Source organism: Pistacia vera, unplaced genomic scaffold (assembly GCF_008641045.1).
Source record: "Pistacia vera cultivar Batoury unplaced genomic scaffold, PisVer_v2 Contig637, whole genome shotgun sequence".
NCBI lineage: Eukaryota > Viridiplantae > Streptophyta > Magnoliopsida > Sapindales > Anacardiaceae > Pistacia > Pistacia vera.
In genome coordinates, this window is record NW_022196487.1 from 1 (window position 1) to 13,852 (window position 13,852).

Genomic DNA, 13,852 nt, shown 5'->3' on the forward strand with positions numbered 1-13,852 from the left:
CACTGTGACCGACCACTAACACCTGCGTTGCCCACCCAAACCCCACCCCTTCGCATCCTTAGCCCGACCTCCACCCCTTACCGATTTACCACTATCTCACTCGTTAGGTACGATTGCTAGTGTCCTAAAATTAACAGATTTTTTTATTTTTTTATTTTTTAATCTGCTGATGTGTTGCGAGGGTTTCTGTGTTGAGTTGCGACTATTTAATGACGATCAACTAAGGTTGATTTTGATTAGTTTAAAGGAGAGATTTATTTGTTAAATGATATAAACCTGTGTCAAATGACTAGAATACCCTTCTCTCGATAGTTTGAGGGTCAAAGCGTCATTCCCCCTTGATTTTATTATATTGTCTATGAAAATGAATTTATTTTATATATTCTTTTATTTTTTAAATAGAAGTGTTGTGCTTGTCCATAGATTCCTCAATTATATGGGAAGCACTTAATTACCAATTTTGGACATGTGAACTTAAAAAGAAGCCTGCACTTCACATGAAGACACTGTAGTACTGTACCTCTTTGTATATGCCAGTGTATATTTTGAGTATTAATATTCTAATTTATAATATGAGATATTCTTTTATGATTTTAATTGTATATAATTTTACTTGTATTTAGTGATAAAACTAATTGCTTAACAAAACAATCTAAAATTACATAAGATATGGGGATTATAATATCACAAATCAATTTATTTATGCAAGTATTAACTGTTTTCTTTCAATTATTTATATGATTAATATATTTAATACTTCTTTGAAGGGATTTGAAGGATTAGTTTTTAGGGTTTTTTAATGTTTATAAAGGTTTTGATATTTTTTAGGGTTTTCTAGGCAATTGTAATTTGTATGGAATATCAAATAGTTTTTATAAAGTCGTAGTACTTTTGCTTATGATTTACCTGGAGAGTCACAATGGTTGGTTAATGTAGGATAGCTCCTCTTGAGGAATACTCGAGATGCACATAAATTGGTCTGAACACCCTGGTTACCAAAAAAAAGAATAGTTTTTATAATTGTTGGACAATTTTGGATTTAAGTATCTTTCAACATACAGATGAAATTAGTTCTTCATGAATAAATATCTATATAATATATATTTATTAATTCAGGTATATATAGTTGGTATACTATCCTTTACCAGTAAATACAAATACATTTTGCAAATGGTTATTACTTTTAATTTGCATTTTCAATATCCTTAATATGCATTAGTTATATATATAGCATACTAATTATTAGTTTAACCTTTATAAATAAATGAGAGAGAAAAAATTTAAAGAGTTTATGAATTAATTAATTCAAATACGATATAGTAGATGTGATATTCTAGATTTTTTGTAAGGAAAATAATTTTCCTAATTAAAGATTGAACAGTTGCCCAGCTCTACCTACATTAACTCCATCCACAAATGCAGTCTTAATTTCATAAAAATGGAATGACAAAAGTTGTACATAATTTGATGAGACAACCAAGTTCCAGCTGAATTAATGAACACAAGGTCCTACTCCTACCATCCTTCATCATCAACTGCTACTGCAAATTAATTCAAAACAAATAATCCAAGCTCACGGGATAACTACTGGATATATCTATCTATCTTAAATAATCTATGATCTCTTCTTCAGCTACATTATTATCAGTAGTAGTATATCCACCCATCAATTTTGAGTTTTGAAGTTCCAGATTGTAGTTAACAAAAGTTATGTCCTTCAATCGTTGTTGCTCATTCGAATCTCTTCTTCTTGTCAGCAGTTTCTCTCCCAAGCTCCTCGTCAGACCGTATCTTAAAGCTCCATCACAAGTTTGGCTCAGTACCCGAATGGCGAATTTCTGTAACTCTGGACATTCTTCTCCATATTGAACCCACCATTCAGCTGCATGTACATATACTTAAATAATGAATAACTCAAATTCAAAAACCATAAAAATCCAAGTAATCATCTCTTAATTACGTACCTGGAGAGATATCTTTTATTGCTTCAATGCCACTTCCATCTTTAAAACCACCTCCGGCTTGCTCGTATTCCTGCAGCTGTTTAGATATTAAAGCTTGATCGTTAGGATCTTCCACCATGCTTGTGATACAACGTTCAAGACCATGTTCAACCTCGCAATCACTGTAGAAATTTTTGGTGTAAAAGATACCCGGGTTTAAATAATATCCTGCACTGTGTAAAGGTCTGTGGAGATATATATCCCATATCTCATCAATTATAGTCCAGAATGGCATGTAACGCGAAGCCTTATTTCCAAGTTGAACTTTTATTTCTTCCTTCATTCGCCTAAAACTTTCGTATAAGTAGCCAGCCATTAGAAGTGATTTACCATTGATGGGACAAACCGCACGTAGAATAGGGGTAGTTGCTGCTAAAAGTACTTTGGCTCCTTTCCAGAAAGAGAGGTTGTCTAGCAAGTTCACAATGCTCTTGCCTTGAGTTGTAGAAGCCCAGGTGGAGTTTCTCCACTTTAAGGAGGCGACCATTTCATGCAAATTCTGCTTTTGGGATACAATATTTCCCAAATTCAGGAAAGCCATTACTGACCTAATCCTGTGAGGCTTGATCAAGTCATGTCCATGAGAGTGAAATCTAAATAGTTTGAGAAGATTTTCATCGCCATAAATGAACTTGGTTAGTGTCTTGGCCATGCTTAGTATTTCTCTAAAGGGATTCATCATTCCTATCTTCTCTAAAATAACACCAATGTAGTGAGAGGACTCCAACGCCCAATACACGTTTGTATGACGTCCCACAATATGCCTAATTGCAGGCCACATCCGGGTTGTTGTAGAGGATGTGATGATTTGTACCACATTTTGGACACCAATCTCCTCAATAACCTCCTCTAACAACACCCGCAAGGCATCAATTTCACCAATAAATGCTGAAAGGTCAGATGAGCGAATATAAATGATGCCTTCCGGGCAATCTACTAAAAAATTAACCAAGTCTCTTCCCTTCTCATCAACCCATTCATCCAGCAAGAGACTACATCCAGTTTTTTCCCAACAATCTCTAACCCTCTTCACATACTTCCCCATCCGTCTCACTTCCTCTCTAAGTTTAGCATTTGAAGTATTGACATTGCAGTACCTTTGGGGTTCCTTTGGCTTCCGTAATGGAGCCACAACTTGAGCGTTCTTTTTGTTAACTTGGGCTGTTTTGCTTTTAGGTTTTGATTCTCTCCTAGGATGTGAATTTTGCTCTTCCTGATCAACTAACTCTTCAGGATCATCTGTCTTGGGGCAAGTCCAATTCCTCTTTAAAGGAAGTTGTGGGTGTAAAATTTGATCAACTTGTTTGACAAGATTTTTCCTTTTGGTTTCAAGTAATTTGGCTCTCAAAGGTTCCTTGACGCTTGGGGGGACTTCCTCACAAGGCAAAACATCACCACGTAAACTACCCAAGTGACACTTGAGACGATAGAACCCACTCACCACTTTGCCGCAATAGTTGCATTTCACCTTTCTTTTTTTCTCATCAAGAGCAATTCCATGCTCTTGAATATTGATCTCCGTGCCACAGTCACCACCACTACCAGTCATTAATATCAACTTCATGCATGCAAATCCATCAAAACAAGTAAACTATTAATAACACCCAACAATTTTCCATGTGATTCATTTTTGTCTAATTATATAATAATATTTTCACAATATGCCTTTCAATATACCATTTGACAGAGAAAATAAGCGATAGAGAAGTAACTAATCAAAGAAAATTAAATAGAAAATATGTATTTATACATACCTCAAGGAATGAAACAAGATCAAAGAAAGGAAATGTAGGAATTAATTCTAGCAAAAATCTATGCTCTCTGTGTGCTGATGTTCTCCATTGATCATTAGTATGAAGAAGAGAGGAAATTAAAAGAATGAAGACAGTTCAATCTCAATTCTCAACAACTAATACTGAGGTGTCTATGGTGGATGATTGGCAGCTTCTAATGGGTAATGAAGTCAAGTTCCTTCTTCTCCTTTGACAATTGTCTTTCATGTAAACTTAAGTGAGAAAGTATTATGTGCATCCGATGTACGTAAAACCAACTAATATGAATAGTACATTACACGCGCGCTATCATTATTGCATGTACTATCAATTAATTATGAGGATTGTATTACACGCGTGTTAAGATTATGTATCGTTGGATAATTATATATATAATGAATGTATGTATAAATGTCATTTTTTTTTTCTTTTTTTCCAAAGTGAGAAGGTGGTGTATTTAGCAAGGTAATAAAACTCTTAGTTGTTATTCTTAATTACTCATTTCAAATCATCGTCGTCGCAACCTCTAATCTTGTCATCAAAAGTTATATATTATGTTCGTCACTTACATACGGCTTAATAATTTCAATTGGATATTATATCTCTTGTAATTTAGAGAATAAAAACTCAATTTTCTTTTTTAATTATAGAAGAGGTGTAAGGATACCAGCCTCAAGGAGAGACTTGTTTAATTTGATTTGTGCTTAGAAGAGGAGTTAAAAAAAAAGAAAAAGTGTTTTTCAAAGGGGAAAAGATTACTATGGGCTCAGCCTAAAAGTTGTTTGGGCAAGCTACTTGAGGTTATCTCTATTTAAGCCCATGGGGTTTATCATTCAACACTCAACCATCATGTATGCAAGTAGAGAGTAGAGACCATGATTAATTTAATGGGCCGGAAAAATTAATTTAAACAATACATTAATGTGATTATATTATGATACTGATTCCTTACACTTTCTCAACCAAAATGATTTGGTTATAATTAAATAGTAGTATTTTATTTATGTGCAACAATATTTCTCTACGAAGTTATTATATTGATAGTTAATTGTTTATGGTTATTATAAGAGTTGTAGTATGTAAATGCACGGTCTCAGATTCGATTCCTTATATAAATATTTTCGATTTAAGTGGAGGATTATAATATGCGTTATTATAATGATGATTAATCGAGGTACGCATAAATTATCATGGACATCTTGGTTAAAAGGAAAAGTTGTAATAGAGAGAAGAATGGTAATAAATTACTTATTTATCTTCATATAATAAATAATAATAATAAGACCCCACCACTAATCAGTGATCAATGACGGTTGCATATTAGTATATTATGAAAGCATCCACTTGACACCACAAAAAATATCTAGAAGAGTTGTCCATTCACATCCTCCATCAGCCCAAACGATTTTCCCTCTCCAAACTTCATTCTCTTTATCTTTTATGCACTAATTCTTGTGTTTAAGTCTATAGTCAATGCGTATGAGAGCGTTTTATATTCGAATCCTGTTGACTTTCATGATTTAAGTTGGTGATTATGACGATAAGATGTTGTGTTAGTCACATACAAAGATTGTCGATATGTACATAAGTTAGTCTGACATTTTGCTAAAAAGAAACAAAAAGTTAGTGTTTAATGATTCCTAATAAGTAAACAGTTCATTTAATAAACTAATTAACCGACGTTGGATCGAGAATTAAATCTCCGTATCTTAATTATGAGAGTAGGGATGAAATTGAAAATGAGTGGCAGTGGGTGGTGAGTAAGATACCCCACAATTAAAAAAAAAAAAAGCTGGAGTTCTTTCTAATAATGTACAACTTACTTTAACAATATGAAAAATATATAATGCTTGGTCAAGGTTGATTGGCCCCTGGGGTCGACTCGGGCTCCCTCTCTTCCAAACCCATCAATTTTTATAGCTTTTCTTTGATAGATACTACACAAAACACAAGTTGCCACAATACAACTCATTTTCTTTCAAACCCAGCCTTCTCCCACTTTTGCAAATTATTATGTTTCTTTAGCATTTTTCTAGTCCTTTAACATTAAGAAAATTTAGACAAAATTAAGGTTTGGTTTTAAAAAAAATAAAATAATTGAGGTATTTGGACATAATTTATGACAACAGAACCACAGAACACCTTATAAGCTAAAACCCATTGATCAAATTAAGATAATTGCTCATGACTCGAAACACAAGACTCTTGAATATACTATCTCCCCTCAATAGTCACAAGGAAGAGTAGATTTGGGTTTGCATGATTACATAATTTAATAGATATGTATATTTTAAGCTTTCTAAGAATTCATTGGGATTGAATCTCTTACAAAGATCCTAACCTTGTTTTTTAAAAATAAACATAAACAGTACCTAGATGACAAATTAGTGGGCAGTACCAGGGAGATCCACCCAAGAGACATAAACGGTTGATAATGGAAATATATATTATTATTTATTTTAAAAAAAGGTGGGGTCTAATCTAAATAATAATAAGTACGTTTTCAGGTGATGAAAACGGTAGAAGTTAAATTACAATTTGCCTAAAAAAAATTATTGAATTTTTAGATTCATTGCCAAGAGCCCCACCCCAACCCCACCTCCCCTCCTTATCTTTTAAATCTAAATATTCTTTTAATTATTAATGTATCACCTTTTGTCATTACATTAAAATTAACATAAGCTTCCGCCGGCTTATTATTGGTGTGTAAAACACACACCCCCTCTCTTGTTTACTATATATTTGAAAATAAAATTACCACAAAACCAATAAATTTGCTCAATTGACTTTTTAAAAATAATGCAAATAATATTCTTTTGTCCCTATAGTTTTAGATTACCACAATTAAGGACATTTATTTGAGATACAAGCATTTTGGTCCTTTGGACTCAACATATGTGTTATCGAGCCGAGTTTTCGTATTAACGAGCTCGGCTCCTGAGAGGGGAAGAGTAAACGAGCCGAGATCGAGCTGAGCCAGAAATTATATGGCTCAGCTCGGTAATGGATTAGGCATATTTCATCAAGCCGAGTTCGAGCCGGCTCGCGAGCCATCTCCAAATAATTTTTTTTTTTTTCAATTTTTTTACAAAAATTCGTTGGGCAGAGTCTGAGTCGTCTGACTGCCCACCTCCATTTTCTTTTGTTTAAATTATTTATTCTTTTATCAATAAAAAATAAAAATAACTTTTTTAATATTATTTTCTTCATTCTTCAAAGGCAGAGGGCTCTTCAAATTTTGTTGGCTTGCGTTTCTTTGTTCTCCAATGTCTGAAATTCAAATAAATGCAAATCATAATTTAACTTTGTCTAGGCAGCAACCATCTCCAAATAAAATTGAAGAAACCCCAAACCCCAAACAAACAATTAAATCCCAATCAACCGATTAAAGTCCCCTACTGACCGATTAAAGTCCGACGAAGATGATGATGAACCGACGATATCCACTTCAGATCTGACGATGATGATGACGAATCGACGACGTCCACTTCAAATCTGACGAAGATGATGACGAATCGACGATATCCACTTTAGATTTGACGAAAATCCGACGAAGATGACAATGATGACGAAGATCCAACGGCTGCCGAAGGTTCGACAAAGATGAACAATATCCGGCGAAGATCCTGCGAAGCTGACGAATATGAACAAGATCTCGCCGAAAATCAACACTTTGGGAGGAGTTTAATTCAAATTTTACGGCCAAGGTTCACTGCTGACGGATTTTTCGCGATTTGGGGATTTTAATAAAGGGGCCATTTTGTTATTTTTTAAAACTTTGTTTGCATTATTTTCAATTAAATCCCAATGGTTTAGAAATTCTCAAAAAACCCCCCATTTTTTCGAGCCAAGCGCGGCTCGCAAGCCTTGTATGGCTCGAACTCAACTCGTTTTGTCTCACGAGCCGAGTCGAGCCGGCTCGTAATTAGACGAATCGAGCCGGCTCGGTTCGTTAACCAGCCCTATGTGGACGTAGTTGTTTTGCTCTTGTTCATCGTTTTCTTATGATTCTAGCAAGTCAATAGACAAAAATAAGGGTCTTTAATAATGGACCAAAACAATAAGGATGAAAATCAAATTTTGATCGATGGGATTAAATAGATAATAACAAAGGAGTTTGTGAAGCAGTAAAACACGTCTGTAGGAGGAAATTAAAGCCAAATTTAGAAACTAAAAATCTAAAATTAGAATGATTGGCGGGATCTAAATTTAATTGGTACGTGAACTACACCCCAGTTGGAAGACGCGTGTGATAAAAAACATGTAACAATCATCAATCAATCTAACGTCATCTTTCTTTCATTCTTTGTTCTCTAATACAAAAGCAGCAGCCAAAATCTCCAAAGCTAGCTGTGCTTTATTTGCCGAAATGGCCATAGCCAAAAACTTGTAATTTTGGCCTTCAGATTCTGAAACCTTTACGGTTTTTTCAAAGCTATAGCAATTTCATTGTTCCTAATATCTCATCTTATCTTTCTCTAACACTGCGCCATTTACTCTCAATCTCCTCTCAGGTTCTTCTTCTTCTTCTTCTTCCTCTGAGTTTTGTTTCCATGTGCTGCTTAATTTTACTGCTTTGTTAGACTTATTTATTTATTTTTTTTTAAAAAGAACTCCGGTTATGTGTGATTGAGATAGATTTTAAATGGTTCAGGAATCCGCAAACTTTGTGTTAAGTTGGATATGCTGACTCAAACTTGTTACTTTATATTTTCAAGTAATGTGAATTTGTTGCATGTTGTGTGATGTGCTAAGACTTGGGGAGCTTGTATGGGATCCATTGTTGTGTGTATTGTATATGTCCATGTGAAGAGGTCTATGAGATGCTGGAATTCTATAAATGGAGAGAATTGTTTTGTGTGTTCCAGGGGAGATGAGATATGATTCTGCATTTGTGTTTACTCAACTGCCGTTTATATTGTATTTGGCGTTTTTGATTTGAAGAATGAATTTGAAACTGAAAAAAAAAAAAAAAAAGGTTGATTTTGTGTTTTGATGCCTGATGAGTGATGATGCTGAAGATTCTGACCCCGTGACGTAGAAGCGCAACTAATTTTTTGTTGTCATGTCTCATTTCCTTATGAATATGCCAAGTATTTTTTTTTTTTTTTTTTGGTTGAAATCAGCTAATGTGGAGCGATTTATTCTTTCAAGAACAGCTCCTTTGTTTATATTTTAATTGTAGTTTAAGGTGTGTAATAGTTCTAAAGTGGCCAACTGAGGCTTTTAGATGTTTGGGAGTGCTTATATCTGGCTGCTGAGAAGGGCGCTGTTAGGTTTAAGCCAATGAGGGAACTAACAGCAGTTTTGGTAGCTTAGGCAATTTATAATCAAATGCTTTTGTCAGTTTGCTTGCAGTCTATTTTTTGTTCCATTATCAAATAGATCACCTTTAAGATAACTAGTCGAGCTGCTAAACGGGTTTTGCTTCTCCGGAAAACTTGATTTCTCTCTTGTATTGTCTATTAAGGGTTAAGTTGATATTATGTTTATTTGATTTGTTTTTCCTGATGCTACAATGCTGATCACGTACTAGATGGTATTATTACAGGTATGTACCTGAGAAGATGATTTTCTGTATACCATGATGTAGTTTCTTTTGCCCTTCTACTCTGTGGGTTTTCTCCTGTATTGAGTTTAACAGATGACTGATTGAGTGTCTCTGTTCTGAAATGGGTGAATGTCGTGGAAAGACTCACGTATTCTGAAGAAAGGAGTGTTGAAACAGAGCTTTGTTATTGAGATGTGAAAGCTTGTTGCTGATCCCTGAAACAAAGAAAGAAAAGGTTTCTGGCATGAAGATTGAGATAGTGTTTCACACATCGTTTTGTTTTGAACTCTTAAGAATGTCTCTTGGTTTTGAACTTGAATAATTAAACTTCTGTTCACTCAACTCACTGAAGCCTTAAACTCTGATCCCATATCTCAATTTCACCCTTTTTTTCTCATTTTGAAGTTCTGCAAGATTCTGAATTTTTGCATTCGTCAAGTTTAGCTGTCATCAAACACCATGAACCATCATAGTTTCATTTCTGCAACTCAAACTGAGTCTAACAAAGGAGTCAAACAGCCCTGTTGCACTGCTCTACCCCCAGTTCATAATTTTTTGAGTGTTGAATCAGAAGGGCAAAGTCTATCTACTGGTCAGTGTCCCTCTCCACATCCATCACCTTTTATACGAAAAGAATCTCTCAGTTCTACTAATCATAGTCGAGCACCTACATCCCAGTCCCCCAAGTATTGTTTTTCACCTGGACCGAGTAGCCCTGGGACTCCTTGTTCTCATCTTCAACATTCAAAGGGCTCATTTTCACGGTCTTCCGTTTTTTGTACCAATTTATACCTATCATCTTCATCAAGCTCTGAAACCCATCGTCAACTTGGGAATTTACCATTTCTTCCACATCCTTCCTCATACAACCAGTCTGTTTCTGCAGTTGACTCAACAAAATCTCCATTGCTTTTCAGTGAGGATATAGGGAACCCATATGAAGAGGAGCATTCAGAATCTCTTATGAAAGACTTCTTCAATTTTCCTGGAGACATTTCAGATGGTAGCTTTCATGGAGTCACTTGTAGAGATGACAGTTTGGCAGTTAATGATCATTTGGAGCTGCAGTTTTTGTCTGATGAACTTGACATAGCTATAACTGAACATGGAGAAACTCCCAGGCTTGATGTATGTACATTGCGACCCCTCTCATGGGCACTGCTGGTTTGCCTTTGTGTTACATTGTTACATGGGCATTGCTGCATGACCTCTACTGACTAGTGTGTTTCTTTCGTGCTGATGTTCATCCAGGAAATATATGAAACACCTCAATCTTCATCAAAACCTTCCATTGGAGTGGCATGTAATCAGAGCTATGTCTCTTCAGCACCACCTGTTGATGCTCTTACAAATCACCCCTCTCCTGGGCCAGCCACTGCACACAAGCCAAGAATGAGATGGACTCCCGAGCTTCATGAGTCTTTTGTGGCGGCTGTCAACAAATTTGATGGAGCTGAAAGTATGTTGTCCATTCTATTAAACAAATTGGGCTAATAACTTTATCTGTTGACAGGAAGAGCCCATTGCAGTACATAAATTATGCTTTGACAATGTTTAATAATTGAAAGAGGCTCATTGATTTACTTAAAATGCAGAGGCTACTCCCAAAGGTGTATTGAAGCTCATGAATGTAGAAGGTTTGACCATCTATCATGTGAAAAGCCACTTACAGGTAATCAATGAAGTTATTAGTGAATTTAAGTGTACTTGTTAAATTAGCTGTTACTCTATCTAAGCTTACGTCTTCATTTATACATCTTTTGCAGAAATACCGACTTGCTAAGTATGTGCCAGAGAAAAAGGAAGGTAATGGATGCATCATGAAATAGGCTTATAAGCATATTCCATTATCATAAGCTTATTTTTTGAACCATTACGCTAGTGAATGTTTACATCCAAGTTGTTCTATTTTGAGAACTTATCTGGTTAAAGTTAAGAGTTTGTAGTTGGTTTCCAGATCATCTTGCCAATGTGCTTCCCTTTTAAATTTTTTTACTTTATTTATGTAGTTGACGCTAATGTTTTATCAGACATGTCCATATTCTTATTGATAATTGCTGAATCATCAAATTCTTTATTCTTGATGGTTCATTCCTTCATGTTCACATCCTCATAACAGTCACATGCATTTTATGGGATGCTCATTGGCTAGCCAAACTTTTCTTCCCAGCTCTTAGCTGGTTTTTTAAAGTTGTACAAGTTTCAGATGCATGCAAAATAGATCATAATGTCATAATGATGTTTGCAAGAGCTATTGGGATCAATCCTAGGAGAATGAGTTGAGAGGTTTGGCAGATTTTGTAGGGATATGAGTTCTCCTAGCAGTGAGATAAGTAAATAAACAACTGGCTGATTGCAAATTGAGGGGACAAAACCTTCGTTTGAGAAAAAAAATTTAAATGGTGAAAATAAACAAGTCGATGCATTAGAGATTCTGCATCAAGTGGTCAAAGATGCTTATTTAAAGGGGCTAAATATTGATAGATATGTTTTATGATGGTGACATGACTTAGTTTTTGGTTGCTAAGATTTGCTCTATCTGTCTCTTGGCCACTGTCCGTGCGTCTTTGTATGTATTTGTAGTATGGTGATTTTTTGGAAAATATGTCAACTCCTTGAGACTATTCACCAATATTATACAAAATATGTGCATCCAACTGTCTCTAGACGGCTGTTTATGTAGAATAATTTCATAAAACTGATTTATATAGTTGGATGAGGTTGATTACTACTTATATAATTGCTTCAATCTATTTTGGTTTGATCTTGATTATAACCGTTAAATGAGGGTTAGCTTTCATAAGTATGTCAGAAATGTCCTTTGAACACAAATCTTCAGCTTGTCCTGTTGTTGCGTGTTAGTTTAATTTTCTGCCTCGTGCTGTGATGCCACTGTTGATAAAGGGAAGTATGTTTCAGTGTTTGCATGATTATTTGATAATTCATTTCTCCTGGCTTAACTTTTATGATGTTAGTCTTAGTTCCAATTAGACTGATGATGACACTCTTGAAGTTTATGTTAATTGCCATTTGCAAGTAGCTTACATTTGGCTTGTCCTTTTGATCTGCAGAAAAGAAGACTTGTAATTCTGAAGAAAATAGAGCAACTTCAAGCAGCAATGAATGTGATGGACGGAAGAAAGGGTCAATATCATTTTAAATTCACAATCTGTACCAGAAAATGTTTCCTTGTTTTGTTACATGACACAATGTTATTTAATTATAACTTTTACTCTTTCTTGTCATAGGAGCGTACAAATCACTGAGGCCTTGCGCATGCAAATAGAAGTTCAGAAACAGCTGCATGAACAGCTTGAGGTATGTTTAATGCTTAATTTAAATATATTTCTCCTGAATTCTTGAAAGTTATTGGCTGGAACTTACAGTTTCATATTGGTTGTAATTGTTCTGCTATTTGCAAAACCTTTGCGCAGGTACAAAGGGCCCTTCAGTTGCGCATAGAGGAGCATGCAAGGTACTTGCAGAAGATCTTGGAGGAACAGCAGAAAGCTGGCATTGCCCTGATTCCTTCTCAAAGCTTGTCATCAATGACCGATCCGAGCAAAGATTCTGAGGTGCAGCTTTCTTCTCCATCAGTTAGTGGCTTGCCTAACCAACCAGACGAGTCCAAAACGGACTTGTCATCAGCTCTACCATCAAAACATAAAGCTACTGACAATAGTGAATCGAAGCCAGATGCGAAAAAGATTCGTCTTGACGACGACAAGCCAGAATCAGCTTCAGATGATGCAATGGTTGAAAATCCTATGCAATGACAGCTTCAGGGCCCTTTAAGATTTTTCATAGTTTATTATTTGTATCATCTTCAGCATTACATTGTACTTGTAGATATAGTGAGTTTCGTGTAGATTAGTGATTGAATTTAGATTATGTTGATTTTTTACTATCTCTTGACATTTTAGAGATCTGAATGAATGAGAATTTGCTTCTGGTTCAGTGCTGAAGCAAAGGATGAAAACAAGAAAGCTCTTCTGGATAACACAGACATATAAAGTTAAAAAGAAAATTCACTAAGTGGAGTCTGTAGAATGAAATTTATTCTGAAAGTAAAAGATAAAAAGGAAACTCTCTATTTTTTTTTTTTTTTTCTGGGGAGTTTGTTTGTAACAAGTTTATGTAACGCATATTTGTATGGGTAAAAGTAATTAAAATATAATTAAGGATTAAAATAATAATATTTTATTATTAAGAGAAGACAAAAAGGAGCGTGCTAGAAAAGTAAGCTGGTTCGGTAAGAGAGTTGCACGTATATACAGGATGACTGGCTCTGAGTCTGTCGGTCTGTAACTCGCTCATTCACTCACTCACGAGTTAGACGATAGTGATGGAAGGGTTTTGATGTAAAGACAGCCAAAGTTCTTCACTTTTTGATGTTCTGTTTCGGAGTCTCCAGCACCAAAAAGGTATTCCATTTCATCTCTCCACAATCTCCTTGTTTTGTTAATTTCATTTTCTTCCTTTTGATTGAGACCATTAGCCTAAACGTACCCATTTAAGTATTCATC

The 13,852-nt window shown here is 35.1% G+C and overlaps 2 protein-coding genes across 2 annotated transcripts; one reads left to right on the forward strand and one right to left on the reverse strand.

Moving 5' to 3' along the window:
• Positions 1 to 1,601: 1,601 nt before the first annotated feature.
• LOC116111425 lies at positions 1,602 to 3,552 on the reverse strand. Its single transcript, XM_031397608.1, has 2 exons — positions 1,965 to 3,552; positions 1,602 to 1,882 (listed from the first exon to the last, which is right to left on the reverse strand). Exons 1-2 carry the CDS (start codon positions 3,550 to 3,552, stop codon positions 1,602 to 1,604), a joined length of 1,869 nt encoding a protein of 622 aa, XP_031253468.1.
• Positions 3,553 to 9,304: 5,752 nt separating this feature from the next.
• LOC116111432 (myb family transcription factor PHL6) lies at positions 9,305 to 13,308 on the forward strand. Its single transcript, XM_031397612.1, has 7 exons — positions 9,305 to 10,454; positions 10,578 to 10,785; positions 10,922 to 10,998; positions 11,093 to 11,132; positions 12,398 to 12,470; positions 12,575 to 12,644; positions 12,761 to 13,308. The coding sequence occupies exons 1-7, from the start codon at positions 9,786 to 9,788 to the stop codon at positions 13,100 to 13,102; spliced, it is 1,479 nt and encodes a 492-aa protein (XP_031253472.1). The 5' UTR covers positions 9,305 to 9,785; the 3' UTR covers positions 13,103 to 13,308.
• The last annotated feature ends 544 nt before the right edge of the window (positions 13,309 to 13,852 follow it).

Coding starts and splice junctions, on each gene's coding strand:
- LOC116111425 (XM_031397608.1), bottom strand. CDS start 3,552: ATGACTGGTAGTGGTGGTGACTGTGGCACGGAGATCAATATTCAAGAG. Junction 1,883..1,964: donor AATAAAAGATATCTCTCCAG/GTACGTAATTAA, acceptor ATGTACATGCAG/CTGAATGGTGGGTTCAATAT.
- LOC116111432 (XM_031397612.1), top strand. CDS start 9,786: ATGAACCATCATAGTTTCATTTCTGCAACTCAAACTGAGTCTAACAAA. Junction 10,455..10,577: donor GAGAAACTCCCAGGCTTGAT/GTATGTACATTG, acceptor ATGTTCATCCAG/GAAATATATGAAACACCTCA. Junction 10,786..10,921: donor CAAATTTGATGGAGCTGAAA/GTATGTTGTCCA, acceptor CTTAAAATGCAG/AGGCTACTCCCAAAGGTGTA.